Consider the following 27383-nt stretch of genomic DNA (forward strand, 5'->3'; position numbering starts at 1 on the left):
ACCAAGTAACAAAAACCTGTTCCACGAACAATAAATGTCTTCCTCCCACAGAATTCCAAAAGGATAAAGTCCACCAGTAAAGTTATGTAATCGATTTATTTACACTCCAAACAAAAAACAAAAAACAAAAAATCTTAGCGCTTTTGTCTCCCTTCGGAGACTTCTTCAGAGATGAATTAAAACCACAAAATGCATCAGTTTTTATACTTTATCTAGTGGGCTGGTCAATAGGTTAATTAATTGATTAACACATTTCATTCATTTCCTTCTAAAAGTGAAATACACATTATTTTCATTGTGTGTAGAAAATACAATTTTCTCACAGAAAACATTGGTCTTTAAATTCAGTTATCAAATGTCTGTCTACAAATTCAGTATGAATATATAATATATAACGTTATATTAAATATATCAAAATACGTTGCAATATATTAAATGAATTCAATAAATCATAAGTACATTTAATATACTTATTATATTGAAGAAAAAATGAATGCAAAAAGATCAACATAACTTTCAATGCTTTTCCTAATAAATAAATACAAGTAGATCCACACAACAGTATGTCGTACCAAAACCTTAAGACATAAACAGTGGGAGACCACTGTTAACATACTAAAAAAAGAAACACTAATATCCTGTTAAATATATTACATACAATAATAGTGATAATATTAGTATAAATGGTATAAAAATACAAAATGTAGAAATATAAATGGTAAAAATACAAATAATATATACATGTGGAAAATTGTATGTATACACATAATATGCACACAAAAGACATACGTACATATACATACCCATATATATATATATATATATATATATATATATATATATATATATATATGTATAGATATATATATATATATATATATATATATATATATGTATATCATGTACCCACACATCTACATACCCACACACATAAACACACATGTATAGCCAAATACATACACAAAAAAGCAAACCTAGTCTCAGTGACAAAGTGGAAGTGATTTACTAGATCTGAGGAGTTCACCTACCAACACTGAAGTGGAATAAAAAGTTGGAGTCTGTATTTGATTGCATTGCCGACTTTAAAAGTGGTGTCTTCTTAATAGGATAACGCTGAGTTCGATCTCCAGACTTTTTTTATGGGATTGTAATGCCTCATTTATGCTGTTTTAGGGTTTTCTTAAAGTACTGATAAACAATCAGAGATACACATTATAGGACCAAAAGCATGCTCTGATAATCCAAAATTATCTTTATGAGCACTTCAGATACTGTGACCACATTTAGTTATCTTATTCAGATAGAGTTTTGTTTTGCTTTTTATAGCAGATGGCACTAAGCAATCAGTCTGAAGCCTGTTTTCAAAGTGGCAATGTTATTTTGTGAGCAAGCCAAATCTCAGAGGGGAAATAAAAAGTGAATACAAAGTACAATAAAAGAGAAGGAAACAGTGGTGGTATTAGCTTTCTTGTTTTAAAAATAAAAGAAAGAAATTATGGTATTAGATTTTTATTTTAACGTAACACTGATAAAAAGTAAAGAATACCAGATTTTACCTAGAATTGGTATGTAAGCTCCTCAGCTGGGACAGCTGTATCTTTTATAACTGTGTAGTAGTCTAAATCTGTGTTTGAATGGCACAATAGTATTGCATTTGAACTGTACAGGTATATCCCAATGAGGGCCTGAAACTCGGGAACTTCCTTTCTCCTCTAGGATGAGAATGGCTTGGAAATAGATGGAGAAAAGGTGGATAATGGATGCCTTATCTAAATATTATAATAAAACTTCATATACCTGCCTTCACCCAACTTATCCAAGGGGGTTCTCGCTCTGGTTCCCAAGCTCTACAACTCTCATAGTTATCTTCCTATGAACCTATCTAAGCTCTCAACAATTTCTATAGCTTATCTCTGAGCTCTCACCTTCTACAGCTACCCTCACACAGCCCAACCTTGTAAATATCGTAAATTGCATTCTACTGTTGATGTGTGTATGTAAAGCATATTTACATTTTTTTAAAAGGTTTGTATGTAAACTGTTTCCACACCTAACCCATAATTGTTTTCCTCAAATGAAACTGTGTGATCCCTAACTTCAAGCTTAATTAATTTGTTAACTATGCATGATATTGAATGCATTTATGAGTAACTATTCTACATAAGATCTTTAATATTAATTATCATTTGTATCTAAATTGTATAATGCAACTTGGAGCTTTTCTCCCCGGACCTCCACTGAAAATGGGTCATTTCGGCCCAGTGGACTTCCCCGGTAATCAAATTGCAAATAAATAAAAATAAAATAAATAAATAACTGACTTAATCTGTAAACAGTGAAACATTCTGGTTATAAGTGATAGACTGAAATTATGGGAAATTTCATGTTTTTTAATTATATATAAGAAATATGCAGGAAAAGTATTGTTTTATGCCTTTACATACAGGTTCTAATAGATAGTACATGATGCAGTATTATGCAAATGGCTTTGACAGGTACCCTTACAAGCAGGGATCTATGATTAATTATCTTAATCTATAGCTGCTCTTTGCATGAATATTGACAGCACCCTTGCAAAAGTGCTTCCTGTTATGAGAGGGGGGTCCTATATTTGTACATGTATGGTGGGATAGATTTATTCATATATTCAGAGTATATTCTATGACTGTATCAGGAGTCCTATTGCTGTTATTTTTTTTTTGAGTCCTGTATCATTGCAATTGTTATGCTTCATTTGATTCACAAAAGTACTTACATATCTGATATAGTTTTCCAGTAAATGTTAGCTGATTTTATTTTACGAGGAACAATGGAAATGAAAGCTATGTCTGTATGGGCAACAGAAAAGTGTAATAAGAATGAAATAATTACTCTTAAGTGGTAGGCATGCCCTTCCTCCCTCCCTCCCTGTATTTTTTCTCTGTGGAATAAGAGAATTTAGCCGGCTGTTTTACTAGTTTTTTACTTTATTCCTGCAACACCTTTGGCCCATTTGTTCAGATTTTTACATTCTACTTTTGTTTTCTAAGTAGTTCGTTTTTTTTATTAACTCTGAAAGCAGAATTTGAGGTGAAAATAGTCTCCGAAGCTAAGGATAAACAGAAGGCATTTTCCAGTTATGTCTGCAATCTTAAAGGCAACTCCCAACAATGTGCAGAATTAATAAATATAAAATGTTCGTAGAGCAAAACAATGAAAGGGATATAAGCCAAGTGTAGACGTAAATCCAAGCAGCCAAAAAATCCAAATTCTCCAGTAAGATAAAAACAGGTTTATTCGAACCTAGTGCAGAATTAGTTGTGGATGGTATTACCTAGACTCAGTCAGAAGATACAGTATATCTGCTGGCTGAAAAATTTAGTAAAATTTCACTTCCCCATCACTCCAAGTTCTTCCTCAAGAAATACCCTCCACCACTTCCCCATCAATTATCACTAAAGAACAGGTTGCCATTGCTGTCTCTAAAGCTAAAAAATACAGCTTCAACAGGGCCTGACAATATACCATGTTACCTCTTAAACAGCTTGAATCAGGACCTATCAGGTCCATTGGGATCTCTACTTAACCACAGCCTCTGGATTGGCATTGATCATATTGAGTGGAGGACAGCAATCGGCATGTCTCTGCACAAAGGTGGACTATCAGCTGACCGGGTAATTACAGACTCATAAGTTTGACTAGCCTTATATGTAAAACCATGGAAAGAATGATCATGAACCTGATAAATAATGAATATAGGAAACCTCCAAACATTGGACCCAACCCAATTTGGCTTTGTCTAGCATAGGTCATGCCTTCTAAATCTGATGAACTTTTTTTGAAAAAGTTACGAAGACCATGGAAGAGGGTAAAACAGTGAATACTGCTAACCTTGACTGGGCCTAGGCATTTGACCCAGTCCCACACTCACATATTATAAATAAACCTAGAAAACTGGACATAAATCCCTACGTCAAAAGATGGATAGCCAGTTGGCTCACAGACAGGACAGATTTATTTTATTTATTATTTTATTTGACATTTGTTTGCTGGTAAAATCTGACTGGGTCATAATGCACCCATTTTTAGTAGAGGCCTGGGGAGAAATGCTCCAGATACATATGTATAAATCATTGTTTTTTAACAGAATGCAAAGACTCAACAGACATTATAACATCATAAAATTCAGTCACAAATTAGACTATATCTTTGGAGAAGCATGATTTTCATCATATGGAAAAATTACATGTGGTTAATGTGGGAAAATCCAGATCCAGTAAGAGGCCATTTACTAGTGGTGTGCCACAAAGCTCAGTGCTGGGCCCACTCCTGTTTGAAATATACTTCTAAGAAGTCAAGACTAATGTGGAAGGCCTCCAGATGACAAGGTTTGCTGATGACTGCAAGCTGGGGTCAATTTTTCAGAAGGGTCTAAATCAGACTAATGATTGGTGCCAGAACCATGGCCTAAAACTAAATACAAAACAAATGCATTATCATACCCTTTGGGAAGCCAAAGACCCCTGCAAATTACAACATTAGCACACTCATAAGAGTAGACTCAGAGGTGATAGATCTAGATACACAGATAGCTAGTACCTTGAATTTTGACTGCCATGTGTCCACAGTGGTGAGAAAGTCATTCTATATAGTACAACTTGTAAGTAAAGGTATGGAATCCAATTCCAAGGAGTTATAGTCCCTCTCCACTCAGCCTACATTAGACCAATAATCGAGTACAATGTGCTATTTGGCATGTACTTGACTAGGCACTTACAACTGAAGTGATCCAGGAGGTTCCTCACAAACAAACTGCAGGATGTTAACAACATGTCCTGTGCAGCTAGACAAAAAGCACTATCCCTTTACTCTGTCTTCTACCAACTATTAAAGGATGACCTATGCCTAACCTACAGGGCTTTCAGAACTACAGCCCTGATGGAGCTGCTACACATTTGCAAGACAAACAGTATGAGGGTCACCTTATCTAGGGGTCCAGACCTAGTCAGTGACTCAAACAAAACATGCTGGACAGACAGATATGTGTCACAGAGCTTACTTCTTCTTTGGAACAGGCTTCCTATTCACATTAAACAGAGGTTTTCCCTAGCTCTCTTCATTACAATTTGGATTAATGGATAAGGAATTGCAAATTTACACCTTAGGTAGTACCTATGTCCCTTATATATAGGGGCAATCGGTAAAATACTCAAGGCATATGCACAAACCTATACCATATTCTTGCCTATAGGGGCAATATATTTGGTAAAATCGAGTTATACTGACTAGGCTTGTAAGGGTTCTTAAACCGTTAACCTAGTAATCTCCTATGAATCTATTAACCCATTAAGTTATTTTATAGTTTGAATACTAGAAGACTTGAGGTGGTCATATTGATTAGAAAAAGTCTGCATAACTTGCAGATCATTAAAATTATTAAAAGTTGCAATAGCCAGCTAGCAAACATAAAAAGATTTTGGAGGGACAGCTTCTGTAGTTTTAGGCATATGAGACAGTCCTGAGGCAAGAACTGACCTGCTGAATTTTCCGTAAGGAATTATCTTGTAGCAGAGGCTTTCAACTATGTTTCTGATAACTAGGATTCTTTATCTGCTTCCCCTTGAAAAGTGTTTCTCAATATATAGTTACATCATAAAAGTTTTTTTAAGGCATAGTTATTATAAATACAATACCCGTTACTGTGTACCTCACAAGTATGTCAATAACTAATAGGGTTTGCATGTTGCGTACTTTTCTCCTGTGTGGTTATGAAATGAAAATGGACTGTGCTATCAGACCGCTACAGTGTGTACAGCAGTAACATTTCAGGGTACAGTAGACCTATAAATAATATGGAAGCCACCCTCCCTTTCCACACAGCTAATTGAATTCCCTATATTGCTTAAGCAATAAATACAAAAGTTTTAAGATTTTCATCAGGGAAATGCTGCATCTATCTAGCTTAAATGTGAGGCTAAGAAGGGTTTTCTTTGTAAACATTTCACATCACAGGCCATAAGACTATGCCTAGAGGGGCATGATGAATATGCAGCTGTAAGAACTTATTACTAAGACCTTTGCGTAGAAGCAGACACACAATAAATAGGTTATAATGATCAGGATGAACCCTTGGTTTAAAGCACAACAAATTTTAAATCTAAGGTGATAGTAGCTCTTTCTCAACTTTATTAGATTTTATTCCTCTACCTGTCAAGGATCCAAGTTCCTTGTTAGAAAAAATAAAGTTAAATCTTGTTAACAACATATGAGATGTATCAGCTGCCCCATTACTAGAGCATGACGCATGTAATACAAGATATCCTGCTGACTTTTGCCAAATGCATGAAATCTGCATTTGGAGCAGATTTCATAAAGCCCAAATTTCTTTTTCATATCAGCTAATATTTTGATCAGATCCAGGGTATTTACATAAAATTCAGTATATGTGGTGTACATAGCAGAATGCATCACATGTAATGCATTATATGTTGATAAAACAAACAGACTTACAGAAGACAACATCTTTTTTCTTTAGGGCTTCCTACTGGGTTTTCCAGTAGGATACCCAGTATCTCTAACTCATTAAACTCTACCATTTACCTGATAACAGTTATTAGTTAAAAAAATACATTTATGAGCATTATTGCGGTATAAAGAAGAAAACCATGTTGAATGCATTGACCTAACACTCAAATTAACTGTGTTGGTTTTAAAAGATCAGCAAATGCTTTTAATTGAAACCGGGATGATGAATTCAAATATAGGGAAACAAAATGACAAATCAAAGTGAATTCTAGTGTTTTTCTAGGTTTGAATGGTAATACGAATTACAAATGCATTTTAAAGAAACATTTTAGGTTAATAACATGCAAATAATTTTAAAAGCTTTTTAGTGATATTAGCATATACGTTACCATGTGACTTATATGACTTATCATGTTTGTAGTGTAGTGTTGTGTATAAGCATAAAAAGTGAAAATTAAACTATTCTGCTGAAGACCATTACAGGATGAAAGTACCAAATCAATTACTTTTGTTCCAATAAATTTCAAATTTTGGGCTCAGTCTTGCTTCTGAATGTATTTAAGATGTTATTTTCTCAAATATTGTAAATCACAGGATACCCAAGAGCAGCATGCTCTGCTCAGTTGTTTTTTATTCCACACATACACTGAATATCACATCTAATTTCACTGCATATGACCTCCTGAACATAAAATACCAGTGGGTGACTCCACATGACTACTCTAGCAAGCCTGTACAACCCACAAAGAAAAGGACAATGGCAGCCTGAACTGTGTGTGGGAACCCTGCACCCCAAAATGTATTTATCTAAAACCAACAACTAAACTAGCTAGGTATTGGCTCTTATAACATCAGCTAAAATCACTATTAATTAGTTTGATGCAACAAATCTGGCAAAGGACGCTGTCACCCACAAGGTAAAAGCAGTCAATACATTAATAGGCTGAGATAGAACTGCTTATAAGCCTTTTCTGCTTTTGTAACATAGATATGACTGGAAAGCTAAAGAAGTGTCTTTCCCACTCAACATTTTCAGCACGTATTATATAAATGTGTTCTGGGATACACTTACCTTAGCTCAGTGTCCTGAGATCACTGATTGTTTCTCACAGGGACATAATTAGTGTAAACTTGGACTCAAAGTGTGGACCCCAGTCTGTTTGCCCTCTCTGCACTCAGGGTCAGTCCACTCCCCTACCCTACCCTACTCTCAAGTCTCATCCACACCAGCTAAATTTATACTCTCCTGGACTCAAAGTGTGGACCCCAGTCTGTTTGCCTCTATGCACTCAGGGTCAGTTCACTCCCCCACCCTACCCTTCTCTCACTTCCCATCACACCAGCTAAATTTATACTCTCCTTACCACCACCCCTTGCATCTTGTCCAATCCATTCACTAACTTCACTCTCCTATCCTGTCGAACATACTTCCTCCTATACATCACTTCCTGTTAACTGATCACGCCCCTTACCTTGCATATAATCCCTCATGTTCCCTCCTCATCTCCTCTACAAGGCTTCTCAATACCTCCAGTCATACCAAATACCTCCCTCTACCACATATAACACCAACTACTCTTTACTTAAACTATGCTGCTTCGCTCATGCCTTATCTCACTTTTCCTCCTTCTGCCTTACATAACATCTTCACATACCTCAACCATTGAAAAAGAAACCTCATCTGTCAGTTCATCCTCTGCATACATCTATTTTCTGCTAGTTTCTCTGATATCTCCCTCACCTTATTTCTCATTGGTCCCTTCTACTATTCCAAATTTTAATTATTCAATACATACCATCCTACCCTAAAAATAAAGTTAATACACACATACACACACACACACAAATATATATATATATATATATATATATATATATATATATATATATATATATATATATATATATATACAAAACATCCACCATAAATACACTTTCTTTCTGCTTCATTCAACAGTACAGGGACATACACCCAAACCCTGGTCCCATCCAAATTCCAAACCATAATATCATCCAAAACCTTAAACCTAGTCACACAAAACATTTGAAGAATATGTAATAAAATGACTAACTTTCATGCCTGGATAGCTCATAATAATCCTGATAACTTAGCTGCAAATGAAAATTGGCTTAAAACTAATGGAAAAGATGCCAAAAGTCTTTACCCAAGCTACAGTAAAATCAGGTTATATAAAATATACAAGAAAACAGGTGGAATAGCCATACTTTCCCTAATACATTTACAGCAACCTCCTTTTCAAATACCAACCAAAAGTTCACTAGTGCCAAAATGCTTATATCATACCTAAAACTTAATGTTTCAAAAAGTTTATGCATCCATGTACTTTATATCCCCCCTCCCGGGAATAACATTGCCATATTTGAATAAATACTGTCCTGGATATCAGATACAATTAGCAGTGAAACAGTCATTCTTGGTGACATAAACATAGACTGGTAAGCATACCTCTCCACCTCTTAGTACAAGAAATCTGAACAATGGCAAAAAATAATGGGAAAACAAAGGCCAAAAAACAGGGGCACATTATAATCTAGCTCTTATAAACTTGGAAAATTGCTAGAATAAAAGGTTTTGTGTTGATGTGCATTTTCTGAAAGATATAAAGTATGAACCTCAAATGTCTGTCATTATTTAGTGAATTCAATCCTCACTGATTTGCAAGGAAACCAGAAAGTACATGCAGGACACACCAAAAATATGAGGCAAAAACCTGAAAATTCTGTGAAAATTTGGATAGTTGAGAGGTATGCTGGCAAACCTTATCCTCAGATTTCCCAACTATCAGTATGAATCTTTCCAGGTTTGTATAACTTATCTAAACACCGACTAGATTTACTAAATAGAACAGCCAAGAATCCATCCTTGACTGGATTCTGGTCACCAACCCCAGTAATTTTTACTTCAGTAGGCACACTCCCTGATACCTTAAGTGATCGCCTACTAGACTATGTTCACAAACTAATTTCCAGCTAATCAAGAACTTTCCAACCTTAATCTATCCTCTCCATAAATTTAGTGGTTCTCTAGTTGCTTATCAAGCAGTGCAAAGCAAATCCATTCAAAGTCCTCTACTCTTTAATGTTTTTTATAAACAATGTGTATACTTCCTCCTGTCAAGGCTCTCTAATTCAATATGCAGATGACTCTACAATCATGTGCTCTTCAACCAGCCTATGATACCTAACAAGTTGTACCTACATCAAAACCTGGATTACTAACACAACTCTTACTCAATACTAAAAAGAAAGCTCATCCTCTTTATTCCCAAATCTCGCTACCCAAATCAAAACACCTTTAAGATCCATTCCATAAACAACACAGAAATAGAAATAGTTCCCCATACTAAACTCTTAGGCATTATAATAGATGACAATCTTAAGTTTGACCTTCACATCCAAAGTAGCATCAAAACACACACACACATAAAAAACACACTATAAACTGGGTATACTTTATAGGAACAAACACTTCTTTAACACATCCACCAAAACTACTCTGTTTAAAAATTACCATCTACCTTCTTTACTTTAATGGGCTCCAATCCTAACAAAGTTACAGTCCTTCCTAAAAACATAACTAGAGATCTGCTATAACAAAATAGTCAAGTGTGCTACTGATGCATCTATCTTGACCCATTACTGCTCAGAGCTCCATTCACTTAAGTGGCTTGAACTTTCACATCAACTTTCCTACCTACAGCTTATAACTGCACATAATATTATTCACAAATCTTCACCCCTTAGCTCCTTACTTAACATGCACTTGCCTAAAAGAAATCTCAGATCAGAAGACAGACAACTATTCTCATTTTCTAAACCTACCAAATCCTCAGGTCAATGTCTATAATCCTACTCAGCAGAAAAAAGTTTGGAAAGCCCTACCACTAACAATTAGAACAAACTCTAAACTGTCCTCCTTCAAATACTCCCTTAAAGAATTGTTATCCAAATCCTGGATCTGCTCCACTCTAATCCAGGGTAAACTAATGAGAAATTTTTTTTCCTCCTTCATACTTCCTTTAATATCTCCTACCCCCTAATCCTCCTGTCCATTCTACTCTCTTCTTATGCCACCAACACATTTTTCTCTAGTGACCTGTTATATTTTATTAGTTTCACACTAGGCTTTCATTTCATCTTTCTCAAATCGAAACTTAAGCCTTAAATAAAAAGCATTAAAACTATATGAATTCACTCATTGTAATGTACAAGCAGTTCAATGATGATACTTTGATAGTGTTATATATAAAAGATTATGCTAGACTTCCTTCTGTGAGGACACTCTTCCAGTAATGTCACCTGTGATGTCATCATGCGAAATGAGTTTTTCTCTTTTATCTGTACAATTTGCTTTTATTTTGCTCTGTACAGTTACCGTATTTTAATGCACTTTATTTTGCTTTTCCTTTTACCCTGCTTTGCTATGCTACATTTTTAAACATTGTTGATTCTGGAGCCTATCTTCCCGCGTCTCCACTGAAAATGGGCACAATAGGCCCAGTCATACTTTCCCAGTAAACAAATATCAATAAATAAATAAATATAAAAAAAATTATATAAAGTAATAAAGGATAAAAATATGTTTGAAGAATACATGACTACAGACTATGAAACAGGACCTTTACTGACATATCATACTGTTCTAGCACCTCATAACAAGCCTCCAAGGAATCTGAACACGATGATTAAAATTAGAATTAAAGCTAAAACAATGACATTAGACAGTCTTTCGATTCCTATTAATATCTTGATTCAAACTCTTAGGTTTCAAAGTGCTGAATTAGAATATGCAAATAACTTTCTTATATTGTAATTCTCTTTTCAGCTCCATATTATCTAAATCAGAAATATGTTATGAAATCCTATTTTAAACTAGTAGGAAAATGTGGGTGTATGAATGGTGAATATATTTAACAGAATAGGGGAAGAGGGGTAATACCAAAGTCTTTCTGGCAAGTGGAGAAGGTAGTACTATATAAGGAGCAATGAGGACCCAGCACAATCTAGGCCAGTCTCATTATGCAATAGTGATGCTAAAATAATGTCTGGAGTGGTTTGCTATGATAATGTTGAAGTGTACTCAGTGGAATCCACTTTAGACAAAGTCCGGAGGCTGAATGGTGACAATGTCGAACCCGACATTGTTGAAGTACAGATCTCAGCCCTATCTCGACCCATGTTAAAACTCGTTCCGAGGTTGAAGTCGAGATGTATTTTAACAATGTCATAATTCAACATTGTCACTTTTGCGGACATGGGTTGATGATCCCATCATTTGACCGAGTCCACTTTGTCTTTACCATAGTAAACCAGCTGGAGTTTATGTTTCCAGATTAGGTGCCCTCATACCAAACGTAGTGGGAGACTGTCACATGGATTTGATAAAAGGAAGGTTGTGTATAAATCATTGCACGTTATTATTAAATGTTTTGATTTCCCAGTTCTAAAGACAAAACACACTGTTGTGCCATGCTGCCAAGTTCTAATGCTGGTTTAATGCAGATATAGTACCTTTAACAAGGTGATGGGTTAACTGTGAAAGTAGTTAGGTATCTTACTTGTCTGGCAGGTGAAAATATTTCTAAATAGATATAACAGAGGAAATTCATCTAATTTCCCACCAGATATGTAAAGGGGGAGGATATACAAACATTTGTTTTTCTCTGGGAGCTTTCACACTCTGCTTGCTGGGGGTAGGGGTTATTTAGATTACTTACCTTTGGTGACCCCTGATTTTCACTTTGCACATAAGAATATGGTGTTACTTTTTTTAACAAAATGTGAAATGAATGTGCGCATTTTTCTGTAGTCATGAAAATTTAAGCAATAACACAAGAGGATTATGATTGTGTCTCTGACAATAGCCAACTTGTTATGTGTTTGAGAAACAGATATTAAGAAATTCACCTTGAAAGAAAACTAGACAGATGAAAAACTATAACAAGGAAAGTTATGACTGGAAAGTTTATCTTGCTCTCATGTTTACAAAGTTACAGAAAAAATCTAGTAGTTCTAAGCGTTTTGCAGCTTTGAAAGCTGAAATAGTGTTATTGTTGCAACACAAACACTGGCCACAACAAAAAAAAGATGCTGGGAAACAGAAAGATGTTTAAAACATATTCAGATACTTCATTCAGACAGAAAGCATGTTGAAGGGAGTGTTTAAATACATTTTAAAACTATTCACAGTTCCCATTATTCTTCTGTGGTGGCCATTGACCTCTGTTCATACTCTAGCATGAGACTAGAGTTTAACAGTGGTGAAGGATGCTTAACAAAACTTTGTTAATCAGCTTTTTGATGCCAAAAAGGTGTTTAACATGCCTGTCTTTTCTTTGATTTTAGAGCTTAATTGCAGTGTTCCATGCACTACCTTTATTTTATAGACTTATACAGTGTAGCTAACATAATATCTTTGACTCTGCTGATTCCCTAAATGTAGTTGTTTCTGCCACAGACACTTCTCCTACTTCCCTCAAACTTGTACACTTATTTCTTCTTTGATTTCTGCTATAAATTTTGCACCATTTCTGTTGCCATCCACTGAACTATCTTTGTTCTGTCCCTATACTTATGGATAGATATTCATAAATATATATATATATATATATGTATATATATATATATATATATATATATATATATATATATATATATATATATATATATATATATATATATATATATATATATATATATATATATATGTATATATACTGCCCTGTAGACAGATGTCTCACTAAATTGTGTTTATGGAGAAATCTAAACTTTTTTCAAATGGAGGTACAGTTTTAGTACATCACAGTGTTGCAATACACTTTTTTGCAGATTTGTAGCTTTAAATGATAGTCCCTCACTGACACTGATGCTTTTAAAGCTGTCACTATTTCCAAAGCCATAGTTTATTTCTCCCAACACCTTACCTTCTTTAATGTACCACTCACTCAGTTTAAGAAAAACAATCTTCTTGCTCTCCTGCCCAGTGCCTTATATTTTCTCCTTATCTTTCCTCTTCTTGTTCTGCCTCACTCATACCCTTTTCCTCCTACCTGTTCTACTCCATCTTCCTTATTTTCATCCTTGTAGAGTCAAACTGCAAACAAACTACTAAAGAACAACAAATAATAGGCAGGCAATGGTCTGATGAAGTTGAGTGTAAGAATACTTAATGAAAACTCTAACCATAAAAGTTTAAGAATTACTGCTGCCTGCCTACTTTTTGTGGTTTTTTAGTTATTTTCATCCTTTCCTACTGCTATCCTCCTGATTACCTCTTTACACCAGCCAGTCTCCCTTCCTAAGATTAAAAACCTGCCCTGTCTTATTTGTTCCAAACTCCTACATCATCCATTTCTCTCCTCTTTTGGTAATGTTGCCACACATACTGTCATTTCTGCTATTCCCAATCTTCAAAAACCTTCCTCAACACTTGCTGCTGTCACTCACTTATTACTTCCTTAATTCTAGTACCCTGTGATCCTCTGTATCTCTTTTTTCATAAACATCTTCCAATACACTTCCATAGCCCACCGAATCTCCTCATTTTACAGTTGGATGTAATGCCATACAATTTCTTGATTTAATTCCTGTCTATCTTTTATGATTACTACTTCTGGATATAGTCATGGAGGAGGATTTTGAGCTGTCTTTTTTCTACACCATAGAAATGTCGCCATGAAGATTTAACACCACAGAAGTTCACAGAGGATTGACATTCTCAGTCATTCCTGATGTGCATTAAGCAGGGGATTCATTTTAACTGTCTGTGCTTTCCATTTGCTACTAGTTCAACTAATCCAGCCCCTCACTATAAGTAACTTACATCATTCTTTTTTTTTTTTTTTTTTTTTTTTTTTAATAAAGTTTCACACAGTTAAAAAGGGCTATGCAAAAACTGATGCCTGTAATGTACTAAGGACTAGCATGTGCTGCAAATTATCATTGCAGGTGAGACCATACCTCTGAACTGTACAGATTTTCACAGATTGTCCAGATTTTGCCTCAAATATTGGATCTGTTCCTCATAAAACCTTTGGTTTCCTGGCAAATTACGGAGGATTGAAGTCACTAAATGATGACCAAATAATGACATTTATTTGAGATTTAGACTTCATATCCTTCAGAAAATCCAAACTAACACAGATCCTGTTATTCTAGCAGCTTTCTAAGTTTATAAGAGCAGTATTTAAAAACTGTCTTTATTTTTGGGCATTCGTCCACCCATTATTTTATGTTTTCGCCAGATTTAAGAAGTTGAGAGGTATAGGCGAGTCCATTTATCCATGACAGACACTGAATAGTTAGGTAAGAACAGTTATTTACTGGCATGCATTAAAATGAGTTCTAAGAAGGCACCTGTTTGAAACAAAAGAAGAATTAACTCATGAGCAATTATCCACAGTCTCTAGACTGTCACAGTACTAGAAGTCGGGAGGTTTACTTCTCTGTGTATACCTCCTTTGCAGTTTCATATTTGTGTAATTATATTTTACCTTAGGAACTGCAAACTTTTATCCTTTCTTCAGTGCATGTCTTATAATTAATAACATATTCAGAGGTTATAAGCTAATTTTCTGTTTTTCTGTTTTCTTTTTCAGCTACGGAAACCTTCCATCTGTTGATGGCGCTGGATCCTACCCAACACTAATGTCTGTTTTCAAAGATAATGACTACCTCAGTCCCTATTCAAGCGGCCCTATAAACCTGCTTCTGAATTCTCCACTCTACGTCGGGGCAGTTGTACAAAATATTGAAAACAAAAGCTTGGTCTTAGTGGTGGACAACTGTTATGCTACTCCTACCAATAACTCCTCTGATCCAACTAAATTTACTCTGATCGATAAAGGGTAAGTTCAGACAATTCATTTGCAGCATTTTAATAAACCAGGAAGCAGAGCATGGATGTAATCAGTGTAAGCACAGTGAAAGTAGATATAAAGATCTATAATATACATATTCTTACAATGGCAAAAGTAATGTGGTCTTTGACTGCTAACTGATCTTTTGGATGGATGAACACCTTAAAACAACAAAAATTCTGTACTGTGATTCAGATATGCTTACAGTTTGCATCAGCAGTACAGTTAAGAATCAGTACATCCTGATTCTCGGCAGCATAGCTGCTGAGTGGTTACAACCTCTGCCTTACATCTCAAGGGTCTGGGACTCAGTTCTGCTGTCTAGTCACTGTGCAGAATTCACATGCTTTCCCTTCTTTATGGATATATGAAATTCCTCTGAATACACCGGACTTCTGTTTAAAAAAATATGCTGGCTTACTACGTGTGTGTGTGTGTGTGTGTGTGTGTGTGTGTGTGTGTGTGTGTGTAGTTATATATATGGGTGCCGACTGCACTTGTTTTATTGTCGATCATATTGGTTTGACAGGTGGAAGTGCATTGTTTTTCTCTTCGACCCTCGTATCGAATAGGCATTTGTCGGGTGTGTGTTTGCTGAGATAGGTAAGTAGAATGTGTAGCAGGTGTGTGCATCTGTGCTTGTGAATGTGAGCTGGTTAGGGTTACAGTCAGGATTAGGTAAGGGGATAGATTAAGTGTGCAAGATTGTGAGTGTTTAGGGTTAGGGTTTTGGTTAGATTAGAGCATAGATTTAGTGTGTGTGTGTGTGTGTGTGTGTGTGTGTGTGTGTGTGTGTGTGTGTGTGTGTGTGTGTGTGTGTGTGTGTGTGTGTGTGTGTGTGTGTGTGTGTGTGTGTGTGTGTGTGTGTGTGTGTGTGTGTGTGTGTGTGTGTGTGTGTGTGTATGCACGCATGCGTGATGAGTGTCTGAACTGTCTTGTGTAGTGGTGGTGTTACATGAAGTTTTTTTTTTTAATGCAGATTCAGGTTAGGGTTCGGGGCAGAGGCAAAGTTAGGGTTAGACTGCATTAGTAAGGTGAGCAGGGGGGATTCATTGACAGGACAGCTAGACAACATCTGTTTAGCCACCAAAATTTGGTCAGCTAAACAGATCAACAGATGTGAGACTGCAAAATATTTGGGGTAGGGTTACATGCCTTTTCCTCAATATTTTGTGATCTTAGAGTTAGTGTATATATATATATATATATATATATATATATATATATATATATATATATATATATATATATATATGGGTCCCCTTTACATTACCGAAACGACACTTCACCGACACGCGGAAGACCGAGATGAAACGACCGACAGGTAAGTTGACCGAAAAGGTGATTTGCCGACAGCCGAAAGACCAAAAAGGGTAACGTGTGAGTGCGACTCGGTAAGTGTGCGATAGCGACAGAGTTAGGAGCGGTCAGGTAAGTGTGCGATATTGTGGGATTTTGGGTTAGGGTGTGGGAAAGGTGAGTGTGTGGTAGTGTCGGAGTTAGGGTTCGGGTAAGGTAAGTGTGTGATAGTGACGGACTGTAGTTTAGGGACGGGTTAAGTGAGTTAGGTTTAGTGTGCAGGTAGGGTGAGTGTGCGATAGTGACGGGCTTTATGTTTTAGGGTGGGTTAAGTGAGTTAGGGTTAGGGTGCAGGTAGGTTAAGTGTGCGATAGTGACAGTCTTTAGGTGTAGGGGTGGGTTAAGTGAGTTAGGGTTAGGGTGCGGGTAGGGTAACTGTGTGGTAGTGTCGGACCTTAGGGTTAGGGTTTGGGTTAGGGTTAGTGGATATGTCATTGTGTGACATGTGTAGTTTACGTTGTTTGTGTCGGTGTAATTGTGTTCGGTTTTGTGAGTTGTCGGTGTTGTGTGGTTTCGGTTATTTGGGGTCGGTGTTTTGTGTGTCGGTGAAGTGTCGTGTCGGTAATGTAAAGTAGACCCATATATATATATATATATATATATATATATATATATATATATATATCTATATAAAATTAGCAGATAGGATGGAGGCACAACCCCCCAAAATGGGGGGTGCAGGGAGCTTCCGCACCTGCAAAAATGTTGGTCTTTTTTTGCTTTATTTTTAAGTTTTTCCTTTTCACATGCCAAGGCTGTTGCTCGGTGCATGTGCAGTTGCATCTGGACATTTGCAATGTTAACATTTTCTGGTCAATGCTGTGAACGTTAATGTTTGGGTCATTCAATCAAAATCAGTAGACCTACATACATACTTAGATATAGATAGATACAGATATAGGTGTGTGTGCGTGCGTGTGTGTGCGTGTGTGTGCGTGTGTGTGTGTGTGTGTGTGTGTGTGTGTGTGTGTGTGTGTGTGTGTGTGTGTGTGTGCGTGTGCATGTGCGCATGTGCGTGTGCGTGTGTGTGCGTGCATGTGTGTGTGTGTGTATTTTTTTAATTCATGCATTTGCCCTTGTGGCCTAGGTTGTAGTATCAAGCAGTTAAATTCACTTCCATTATGGTTAATAAAATGAATAAATTAAATTAATCAAGTTGTATTAGCAAAATTAGTATGTATTTAAAAAAATAATCTCTTATAATGTTTGATATCAGAAATATTCTTCTATTTCTTTATATTAACTGGATGACATAAATCAATTACGTGGTACTTAAGATAACTGTTCTGATATGTGTATGCAGAACTGACACAAGTTAGTATAAATGCTGTTTATATGCATATATATATATATATATATATATATATATATATATATATATATATATATATACATATATATGGATTCACTTTAGAAGCTCGAAATACTGAAATGTCAAAATTCAGTATTTCGAGCCCATAAAGTGAAATCCTAAAAAGAGCGAAAGCTCAGAAGCCCGAAATTCAAAACCACGAATACCAGAGGTTTTGAATTTCACACTTCTGAGGTTCTGCTGTGGTTATGGATTCAGGTAGGTGTGTGTGTGTGTGTGTGTGTGTGTGTGTGTTATGGGTGTTGTGTAGGGGCTGTGGTGTGTGTGAGTGTGTTTTGTTGCTGTGATGTGTGTGTGCGAGCAGTATGTAGCTTGTGTGGTGGTGTGTGTGGGTTTGTGTGTAGTGCGACCTCAGAGTTAGAATATGTAAGTTGGGGGTATGAGAACCACAAAATTCAAAATTTCCGGTGTGCGAGATTTTGAATTTCGCGGTTGTGTGTTTTCAAGGTTTTAAAGATTCAACTTTATAGCTTTGAAATACTGAATTTCGATATTTCAGTATTTCGAGGATATAAAGTGAATCCATATATATATATATATATATATATATATATATATATATATATATATATATATATATATATTTACATACAGACACGCGTGCGCGCACACCCACACACACACACACACACACACACACACACACACGTGTGTACATGTGTGTAGTCCTAATGGTACTTAGTTGCATATTTCTTTTACTTTGTACTGCTAATTTAATTTATTTTGAATAGATATGGTGTAAATAATACAGTGAATCTACCATTTTTCTGCACCTATTTATTTTTGTATATTTTCCAGTGCTTACATTTATGCTTACTACTGGCTTTCTAAATAATGCAACAGATGCAATATGTTAACTGCATCCAATTTTTTATGTATATTTTAAAAAATACTGTTCTTTTATTTGCTTATTGTCACTGGTTACCTCTTGGTTACTTCTTGGCCTGGTCATGGTTGAAAGGACCACTTAATTTACCTGATTAACAAATGAAATAAATAAAATAAAAAATACTGCTTACATGCCCTCAGTATATTCACACACTGAACATCTCCACTCTTTAATAATAAAGGGTCTGTAAATGGTGTGTTTGTAGCAGCCTGTGATATTTTTTCAGTCATAAAGGTGTTAAAAAGCAGCTGGTACAATGTATGGACAAGACAGTAGGGCATGTAAATTATACAGTTGTCCGGCAGCAGTATATTTCAGCTCAGCCTTCATGTTATATATATAGTACAATAAAACAGTGGCAACAGTCAGTTATGAGGCTAGCTCATGTGCAAAAGCCATTTCTATTTCAAAAAGTCATCAGAACGTAGCTGAAAAATGCAGACGAGATAATGCTGCAGTGCCTAAGACGAAATCATCATGCTGACTGTCAGGGAAGACTGAAAATCAGGCCTCGGCGATTGTGAAGTATAACAAAGCAAATGGGGCCAACATGATTGCATATAAGGCAAAAGAAGTTTAGAAATATATATTATACAACAATTTATACATTGTGAGATGCAGACAGCTGGCTTAAAAACATACAGTATGTTTATAAGAAAGCAATATGTGCCATTTTTTTAAAACAACAATTACAAAGTTACTTCATTTTGTGTATTGTGTATCATAGCTCCTATCATACTTTAACAATCATTGTAGAGTCCTCTTACATGTAATAACTTGTAATTATTGCAAAAAAGGAAACTATTAAATAATGTTTGTAAAAAAGTACTAGTGATCTGATTGGTGGCAATATTCATCAACTTTTGTATTAAAAGAGAAAACAATTGCTTGAATGCAGAAACTAGTGATCTGTGACTTTCTGCAAATTAATAAATGTATCACATAATACAAAAATATTGGTAGGATTCAGAGGTGGCTGCTGCATACCAAAACCAAAGATTTATAGCCTGTAGAACTTTTTTGTGTGAAACTCAGAGAGAGACTTTTTTGGAGGGTGGGCAGGGTGATGTTTCCACTGTATCCACCAACCACAATGTCCCATGTCCAGCACTGGGTCTTCAGTACTCCTTCTACCTTGGGCTATTATCAATTTTTGTTCAGGGCCAATGTGTATCTTAAGGGCATGGGGGGCAGTGCTGTTCTACATTTGTTTTTTTTCTCTCACCCCCTAATTACATAGTTTGTATCATGAAGGCAGTTACGCAGTGGGAATGTGGTACTTCTTATTCCACCTCTGCTGAAGCTCAGCCATGCTCTCACCCTTTCCCCTCTTAGACTATGCTCTCTACCTCCACCCCTGTCAGAGACAACAAAGGATGCACCCACATAGCCACCTCCAAGCCTGGGATGGGCACACTGCCATCCCTCCCTGACACTCTATCAGATGCCTGAGCTCCTAACTGAGCCCAGATGCAAGGAAAGACTCTACTCCTCAAAGTGTGGTATAGTAGGAAGAACCATGAGACATTATACACTGAGGCATACAATGTTATGGCCATGTGATTAGGATTTTATAGGACATATAGTATACATGTGCCATTTATGCATACCACTTGACTAATGCCACCAATGCACTGAACACTGTGATGCTAGCAGCTGCTATGGTGCTGTGCAGAATTACTGGCCATAGTTACAGTGGCTGTCTCACCATCAGAGGCCAGATGTTGGAAATCATATCATACTTGATTTAATTTTTCTGATGTAAGATGTTGTATTACACAACATAGGGCATCCTGGGATGTAATACAATCAATAAAACCTACAGTAGATATAAAATGTGTACACACCCCTGTTAAAATGCCAGGTTTTTGTGATATATATATAAAAAAAAGAGACCACAATAAATCATTTCAAAACATTTCTCACCTTTAATGTGACCTATAACCTGTACAATTCAATTGAAAAACAAACAACTCTGTTAGGGGAAAAAATATAAAAAATAAAAAATGCACAATACGCTGTTTGTATAAGTGTGCACACCCTTAAACTAATAATTTGTTGTGTGTGCACACCCTTAAACTTTGTTGAAGCACCTTTTGATTTAATTACACCATTCAGTCTTCTTGGGTAGGAGTCTATCAGCATGGCACATCTTGACTTGGCAATATTTGCCCCCGCTCCTTGCAAAAGCACTCCAAATCTGTCAGATTGCATGGGCATCTCTTGTGCACAGCTCTCTTCAGGTCACCCCACAGATTTTCTATTGGATTTACATCTGGGCTCTCACTGGGCTATTCCAAAACTTTAATTTTATTCTGGTGAAGCCAATCTTTTGTTGACTTGGATGTAAGTTTGGGGTCATTGTCATGTTGAAAGGTGATATTCCTCTTTGTCTTCAGCTTTCTAGCAGACACCCGAAGGTTTTGTGCCAAAAGTGACTGGTATTTGAAAGTGTTCATAATTCCCTCTATGTTGACAAAAGCCCCAGGTCCTGGTGAATAAAAGCAACCTCAAAGCATGATACTGCCACCACCATTCTTCACCATAGGGATGGTGTTCTTTTGGTGATGCAAAGTGTTGTTTTTGTGCCAAATGTACCTTTTGGAATTATGGCCAAAAGTTCAACCTTGGTCTCATCAGATCATAACACATTTTCCGACATGCTTTTGAGAGACATGATGTATTGTTTTGCAAATTTTATCTGGGCCTGGATGTTTTTCTGTGTAAGAAATGGCTTCCATCTTGCAACCCTACACCATAGTCTGGACATATGGAGAATACGGAAAATTGTTGTCACGTAGTACACAACCAGTACTTGCCAGAAATTCCTCCAGCTCCTTCAGTGTTGCTGTAGGTCTCTTGGCAGCCTCCCTGACCAGTTTTTGTCTTGTCTTTTCATCAATTTTGGAGGGAAATCCAGTTCTTTGCAACATCACTGTTGTCCCATATTTTATCCAGTTTTTGATGACTGTCTTCACTGTGTTCCATGCCCCATCCAATGCTGCAGAAATGTTTTTGCATCCTTCTCCTGACTGATGCCTTTCAACAATAAGATCTTTTTTATGCTTTGTAAGCTCTGTGAATCATGACTTTTGCTATAGCAGGCAACTGAGTAAATGTCAGGAAAATCCTGCTAGGACAGCTGAAGTTTATTTGGGTTTAATCAGAGTCTCTTTAATTGATGGCAGGTGTGTACCCAAGAAGACTGAATGTTGTAATTAAATCAAAAGGTGCTTCAACAAAGTATTAGTTTAAGGGTGTGCACATACAACAAAGTATTAGTTTAAGGGTGTCCAGACTTATGCAACCAGCGTATTGTACATTTTTTTATTTTTTATATTTTTCCCCTAACAGATTTGTTTGTTTTTCAATTGAATTGTACAGGTTAGAGGTCACATTAAAGGTGGGAAAAGTTTTGAAATGATTTATTGTGGTCTCATTTTTTTATATCACAAAAACCTGGCATTTTAACAGGGGTGTGTAAAATTTTTATAACCACTGCATATACTTATATTAGACTCCCACCCTTTTGACTAGTATATAGTAGCTATTTGACAAAGCATGACTGAATTTGTTTCATGCCTAACCATACTATATAACAGTGACATGCTGATAGTAACAATAGGTTCCAAAGGGTAGCATTATTAGTGATGCCATGAGGCCTGCATGCCTTTTGCTGAAAACAGTTAACTAGGGAGGATATAGCCAAAGGTGGGCCCTATTCTCTGCTAGGTAAGTAAGTGTTTTAAACTGCATAACTTTGTGCTCTCTGCGTTTCTTTTCTTTTTTTTTTGTTACATACTGTTTCATATATCAGATAAAAAAGCAATGTTAATACATAGCAATACATAAAGGAATTATTAACAGATGCAATCAGTACAAAGTGACAATAGAACGATGTAAGAAATACACGATAGTATACACAATGGTATTGATAATAGTAATAAAAACAATATTGATTAAAATGACTATCAATATTTGAAATCATATATATGTTATCTATTTTTTTAATCAAAGGCTTTATTCTCTACATTTCCTGTATCAAGCTGCATGTAAAGTCAATACTAGTATAGCAAGGAAGATGAAAGTTATTATTCTCTTGGGCACTTAGAAGTTTTATTATGCTATCCTTGGATGATTGTTCAGAGTCCCATTTTACATATTCTGAGCTTGTCTGTTTTCTTTCTAGGGTAGATACAACTCTTGTGTTTATGGAAAAGCCACAGCTGATTAATGTGAAGCCATTTAACTAAAGCTTCACCATTGCCTTTTCTCTTTATTTCTCTTTTGTAAGCCACTTGTGAAATCTTATTTACTATTAAGAATGGTCCATCTCAGCTTGGTAAGAATTTCTTTGTCTTTGCCTTTCCTCTGATGTAGATAAAATAAAATACCTTGCCACACTATGCTATTCCCTACTGCTGGCCTTTCTGTCATAATAGGACCCAGGTACCAGTACACACTATTTTTTTTCAAATTGCTGAGCAAAGGCAAAGGTTTCTTTTAGTGCTCTCTTAGATGGGGTGCATAATCACGAGTGGTGGTAGCATGTTCCAGACTTGTATCCCCTTGTAGTATACAAAAGATAGAAATGCAGTGCCATTCTTTTTCCAATCATCATTTCAAAGGGTGAGATGCTAGTGTATGTATTGGGAGTAGGATAGAAGACCACTAATACTAGGAGTGACTTAAGATCCCAGCCTTTTCCTGTGAAGCTGTTGTACATTTTTGTATTTGGAATATCATTTGGTTTACTCTTTTCAACTGCCTAGAGGGCTCTAGATGATGGGCCACATGCAGTTTACTGTGCACAACACATATTTTCATACATTTTCTATTACCTCACAAGTGAAATGTGGTCCCGATCAGATTCTGTCCTTGTGGGTATCTGCCAGCAACTTAACACACTGTTGATCAACAGCAAGGTACTTGTTTCTGTAGTGTTATTAGGAGCAGATAAGCACTCAGTCCACTTTGTAAAATTACTGGTGACAAATTAACAAGAATGGATTGCCTATAGAAGACCTGATTATTTATTAATTTATCTATCTATTTATTTATCTAGTTCTTTATTTATTTAATAACATTGTTGACTGGGTAGGAGGGCTGCTCCACAGACCATTTTCAGCCCTGACCTAGGCCAATTAAACATTCACAAGTTGCAACAGATAATTACACGTTTATCATATTGATCCCTGCTGCAGTAACCTAAGCTATATGGGTTATATCCTGCCAGGGATATAACAGCCAGACAGTCACTTAGTTTCAAAAACTTCAGGGTACCTTCCATTCACACAAACCTTTAGGCAGCTTGAGATGTGGCAAGTTTGAGCTTTGAGCCCTTCAGAGCTTTCTTGCCACCAAACAGGGTGTGCCTGTATGAGCTTTTCAGGCTAGATGGTCAGCTTGTGCTGTTCCATTGCTGGGCAGATAAGTTCCCTTTGTAGGAAAAACCTTCACATTTAACATTTCATGTTTTAATTTACTTTCCTGGTTATGAACTTTTTTTTTTTACTAGGAGTTTCCGTTTTTGACTGACTGTCATGAGACTTAACTTAAACTTTTAAAAGGGAGTGCACATTTTTCCAGTCACTTTAACATTTGTTAAAAACATTCTTAAACCATTTTTTCACTGGAATAACTGTTCATTTTATTTTTTTTTTGTGGCAGGCAAAGTGTACTACAGTGTTTTTGTTGTGTTTTTACTGGGGAAATGTCTTTTTTTTTTACTTTGAACGTTTACAGGCTTGTGCTGCTTAGTTTTCCTGCGAAAGAGGCACCATTTTGACAATGGAGTAAACTACTGGTACTGTGGTCAGTCCTTTCAGCCACAACAAGAAAAACTAGAGCAAACAACCTTTGCCAGCACAGCAGACTAGCAATTTCTTTCAGCCACAGGTGGGTGACTCCGCTGTGGACAAAGCTGGTTCCTCAGACCATTCCCCATCTCCTGCCTTGCTCTAGATCCATCCTTCACCACATATGTTTTGGACTTTGTATGGAGAGTAGTGTCAAAAGGGATAAAAGTACAAAGTAACAGATATATATATATATATATATATATATATATATATATATATATAATTTATTTATTTATTTTATTTTACATTTGTTGACCGGGCTAGTCTAACTGGATACATGTCCATTTTCAGTAGAGGCCCGGGGAGATAAGCTCCAACATTAAGGTAATGTAACAGGACTACAAATGAAAATAAATCAAAACAGTAAATTATTACATAAGAATGAATGCAGTTACAGCAAAAGGTGTAGTCTAATGTAGTCAAATAGCTTCAAACAGCAAAGATTAAAAATGGTAAAAAATTAAAATCAAAGTAGGTTTAGGTTAGCATAGAAGGAACAAACAAAAGAGAAGGATAAGTGAGGGCGTTGACTAAGCAGTAGTATGAGTAGTATATACAAGAGGTATTACGTTTGGCAATAGTTGGACAAAAAAAAGTGAGGAGGGGGTGAAGGTATCTATCTAGTTGTTATGTTAAAAAAGCTTTGCGTGAAATGTCATAGGTAGCATAAGTACTAACACTGACACAGACAATATCAGGAGGAGGTGAGGGATTTTAGAAAAGTGAAGAGTAAGTTTCATGAAGTAAGAAGAAAATAAGAAAACTTCAATACTGGCTATGAATAGGATGTATTTGCACCCTAGTGGGTAATAGAGGGGGGGGGAGGAAGTATGCTAGATGGTTGGTGTTAATCTGGGTTAGTACATTTGCATAACCAATGTTCTTTAAGGTGTAGTTTTAGCTGGTGCTTGAAAAGTGATAAGGATGAAAGTAATTGTAGGTAGCTGGGGAGTTTGTTCCAACTCTTACCCATGGAATTTGAAAAGAGTGAGTCCCTGGCTTTATTAAGGGATTTCTGGGTGGTTACTTGTAATTTATTTGCTGAGCATAAGGCTGTAAGATTTCTATAAGGAATGGCAATGCTACAAATAATAGGAGTCCTATCAGTGTGATAGAGAATCTTATGGGTAATTGTAAGTTGCTGAAATAGTAGCTGGTTTTGGAGTTCAAGCCAGCCTAGTTGTTTGAGGTTAAAACAGTGATGGGTTCTATATGGTGAACATGTAGCAAATCTGGCAATGTTGTTGTAGGAAATTGCTAGTTTGTTTAGGTTGGTTTTGGAAAGATTTGTATAGATAGATGAAACATAGAGGAGAGGAGAGATCAGGTAGGTATGGGCAATGGTGGTTTTGGCTTCAGGGGTGAGGAAGAACTTTATCTTATAGAGTGAGCCCAGTTTTCTGTTAACAGCTTTAACTGTAGTGTTAATATGTGTGTCAAAGTTGAGACTGTGATCTATTGTTACTCCTAAGAGCTTGGTGGTTGGATCAGGTGTAATTATAGTACCATTGCTGGATTTGACAGTTAGATATATTGGAGAGGACTTCTATGTAGGAGTGAAAACAAGTAACTTGTTTTTTTTTTGGCGTTTAGTAGGAGGCAACATTGCAAAAAACATTTTTCAACTGAGTTAAATACTGACTGGGTGATAGCTCGGAGCTCGGCAAATGAAGTGGCAGAACACACTAGTGTGGAATCATCTGTATATTGTATGCAGATAGATTGTGGAATAGTTAGCTGTAGGTCGTTGATAAAGATAGAGAAGAGGAGAGGTCCCAGGATGGAGCCTCGTGGGACCCCAAGAGTAATAGGAAGAAGAGTAGAGAGGTTGTTGTCCCCGAGAACAGCTTGCTGTCTGTTTTCTAGGTAGGACTTAAACCACTGTAATGCCTTTGTGTTGAGTGAGTATTGTTCTGGTATTTGCAGTAGTAATTGATGGTTCACCATATCAAAGGCTTTTGATAGGTCTATAAACAGAGCAGTAGAGAGCCTGTTATTGTTGCGATGCCTGTTGATGCAATCAGTGAAGGATAGTAGGGCAGTAGTAGTACTGTGGTATGGCCTGAAACCATGTTGACAGTCTGCTAGAAGGTTATATTGGAGAAGGTGATCAAGTAGCTGGTGGTGGATACATTTTTCCATAATTTTGGCTAGAGGGGAGAGCAAGGCTATGGGGCGATAGTTAGATATTTCAGTTGAGTTACCACCCTTATGAAGAGGAATTATATTTGAAATTTTCCAGAGAGATGGAATAGAACCTTCAGTAATAGTTCTATTGATTAGTATGGAAATAGGGTAGGAGAGAACTTTAGCTGCAATTTGCAGGTATTTCGCTGGTAAGAGATCAGCGGATGGAGTACATGGTTTAAGTTTCGTAAGTAAGGTGTGGATGAAAGATGTAGAGACTGGATTTAGTTGAAAGGTAGGGGGTTTGCTAATCATGGAGAATGGGAGGGTTGGGGTAACAAAAGGTAAGGAATTTGCGAGAGACTGTACAGTTTCTGTAAATAATGTATTGA

General features: G+C 36.4%; 1 protein-coding gene across 1 annotated transcript in view; it reads left to right on the plus strand.

Annotated features, from left to right (window-relative positions):
* Positions 1-27383, plus strand: part of LOC122812082 (uromodulin-like) — a gene marked incomplete in the record, with an annotated part of 518790 nt that overhangs the window by 151628 nt on the left and 339779 nt on the right. Inside the window, 1 exon segment of the mRNA XM_044084351.1 lies at positions 15123-15371. Within this exon segment, the coding sequence (XP_043940286.1) occupies positions 15123-15371 (249 nt within the window).

Source organism: Protopterus annectens, chromosome 9.part0 (assembly GCF_019279795.1).
Source record: "Protopterus annectens isolate FY-2018-M chromosome 9.part0, PAN1.0, whole genome shotgun sequence".
Classification (NCBI taxonomy): domain Eukaryota; kingdom Metazoa; phylum Chordata; order Ceratodontiformes; family Protopteridae; genus Protopterus; species Protopterus annectens.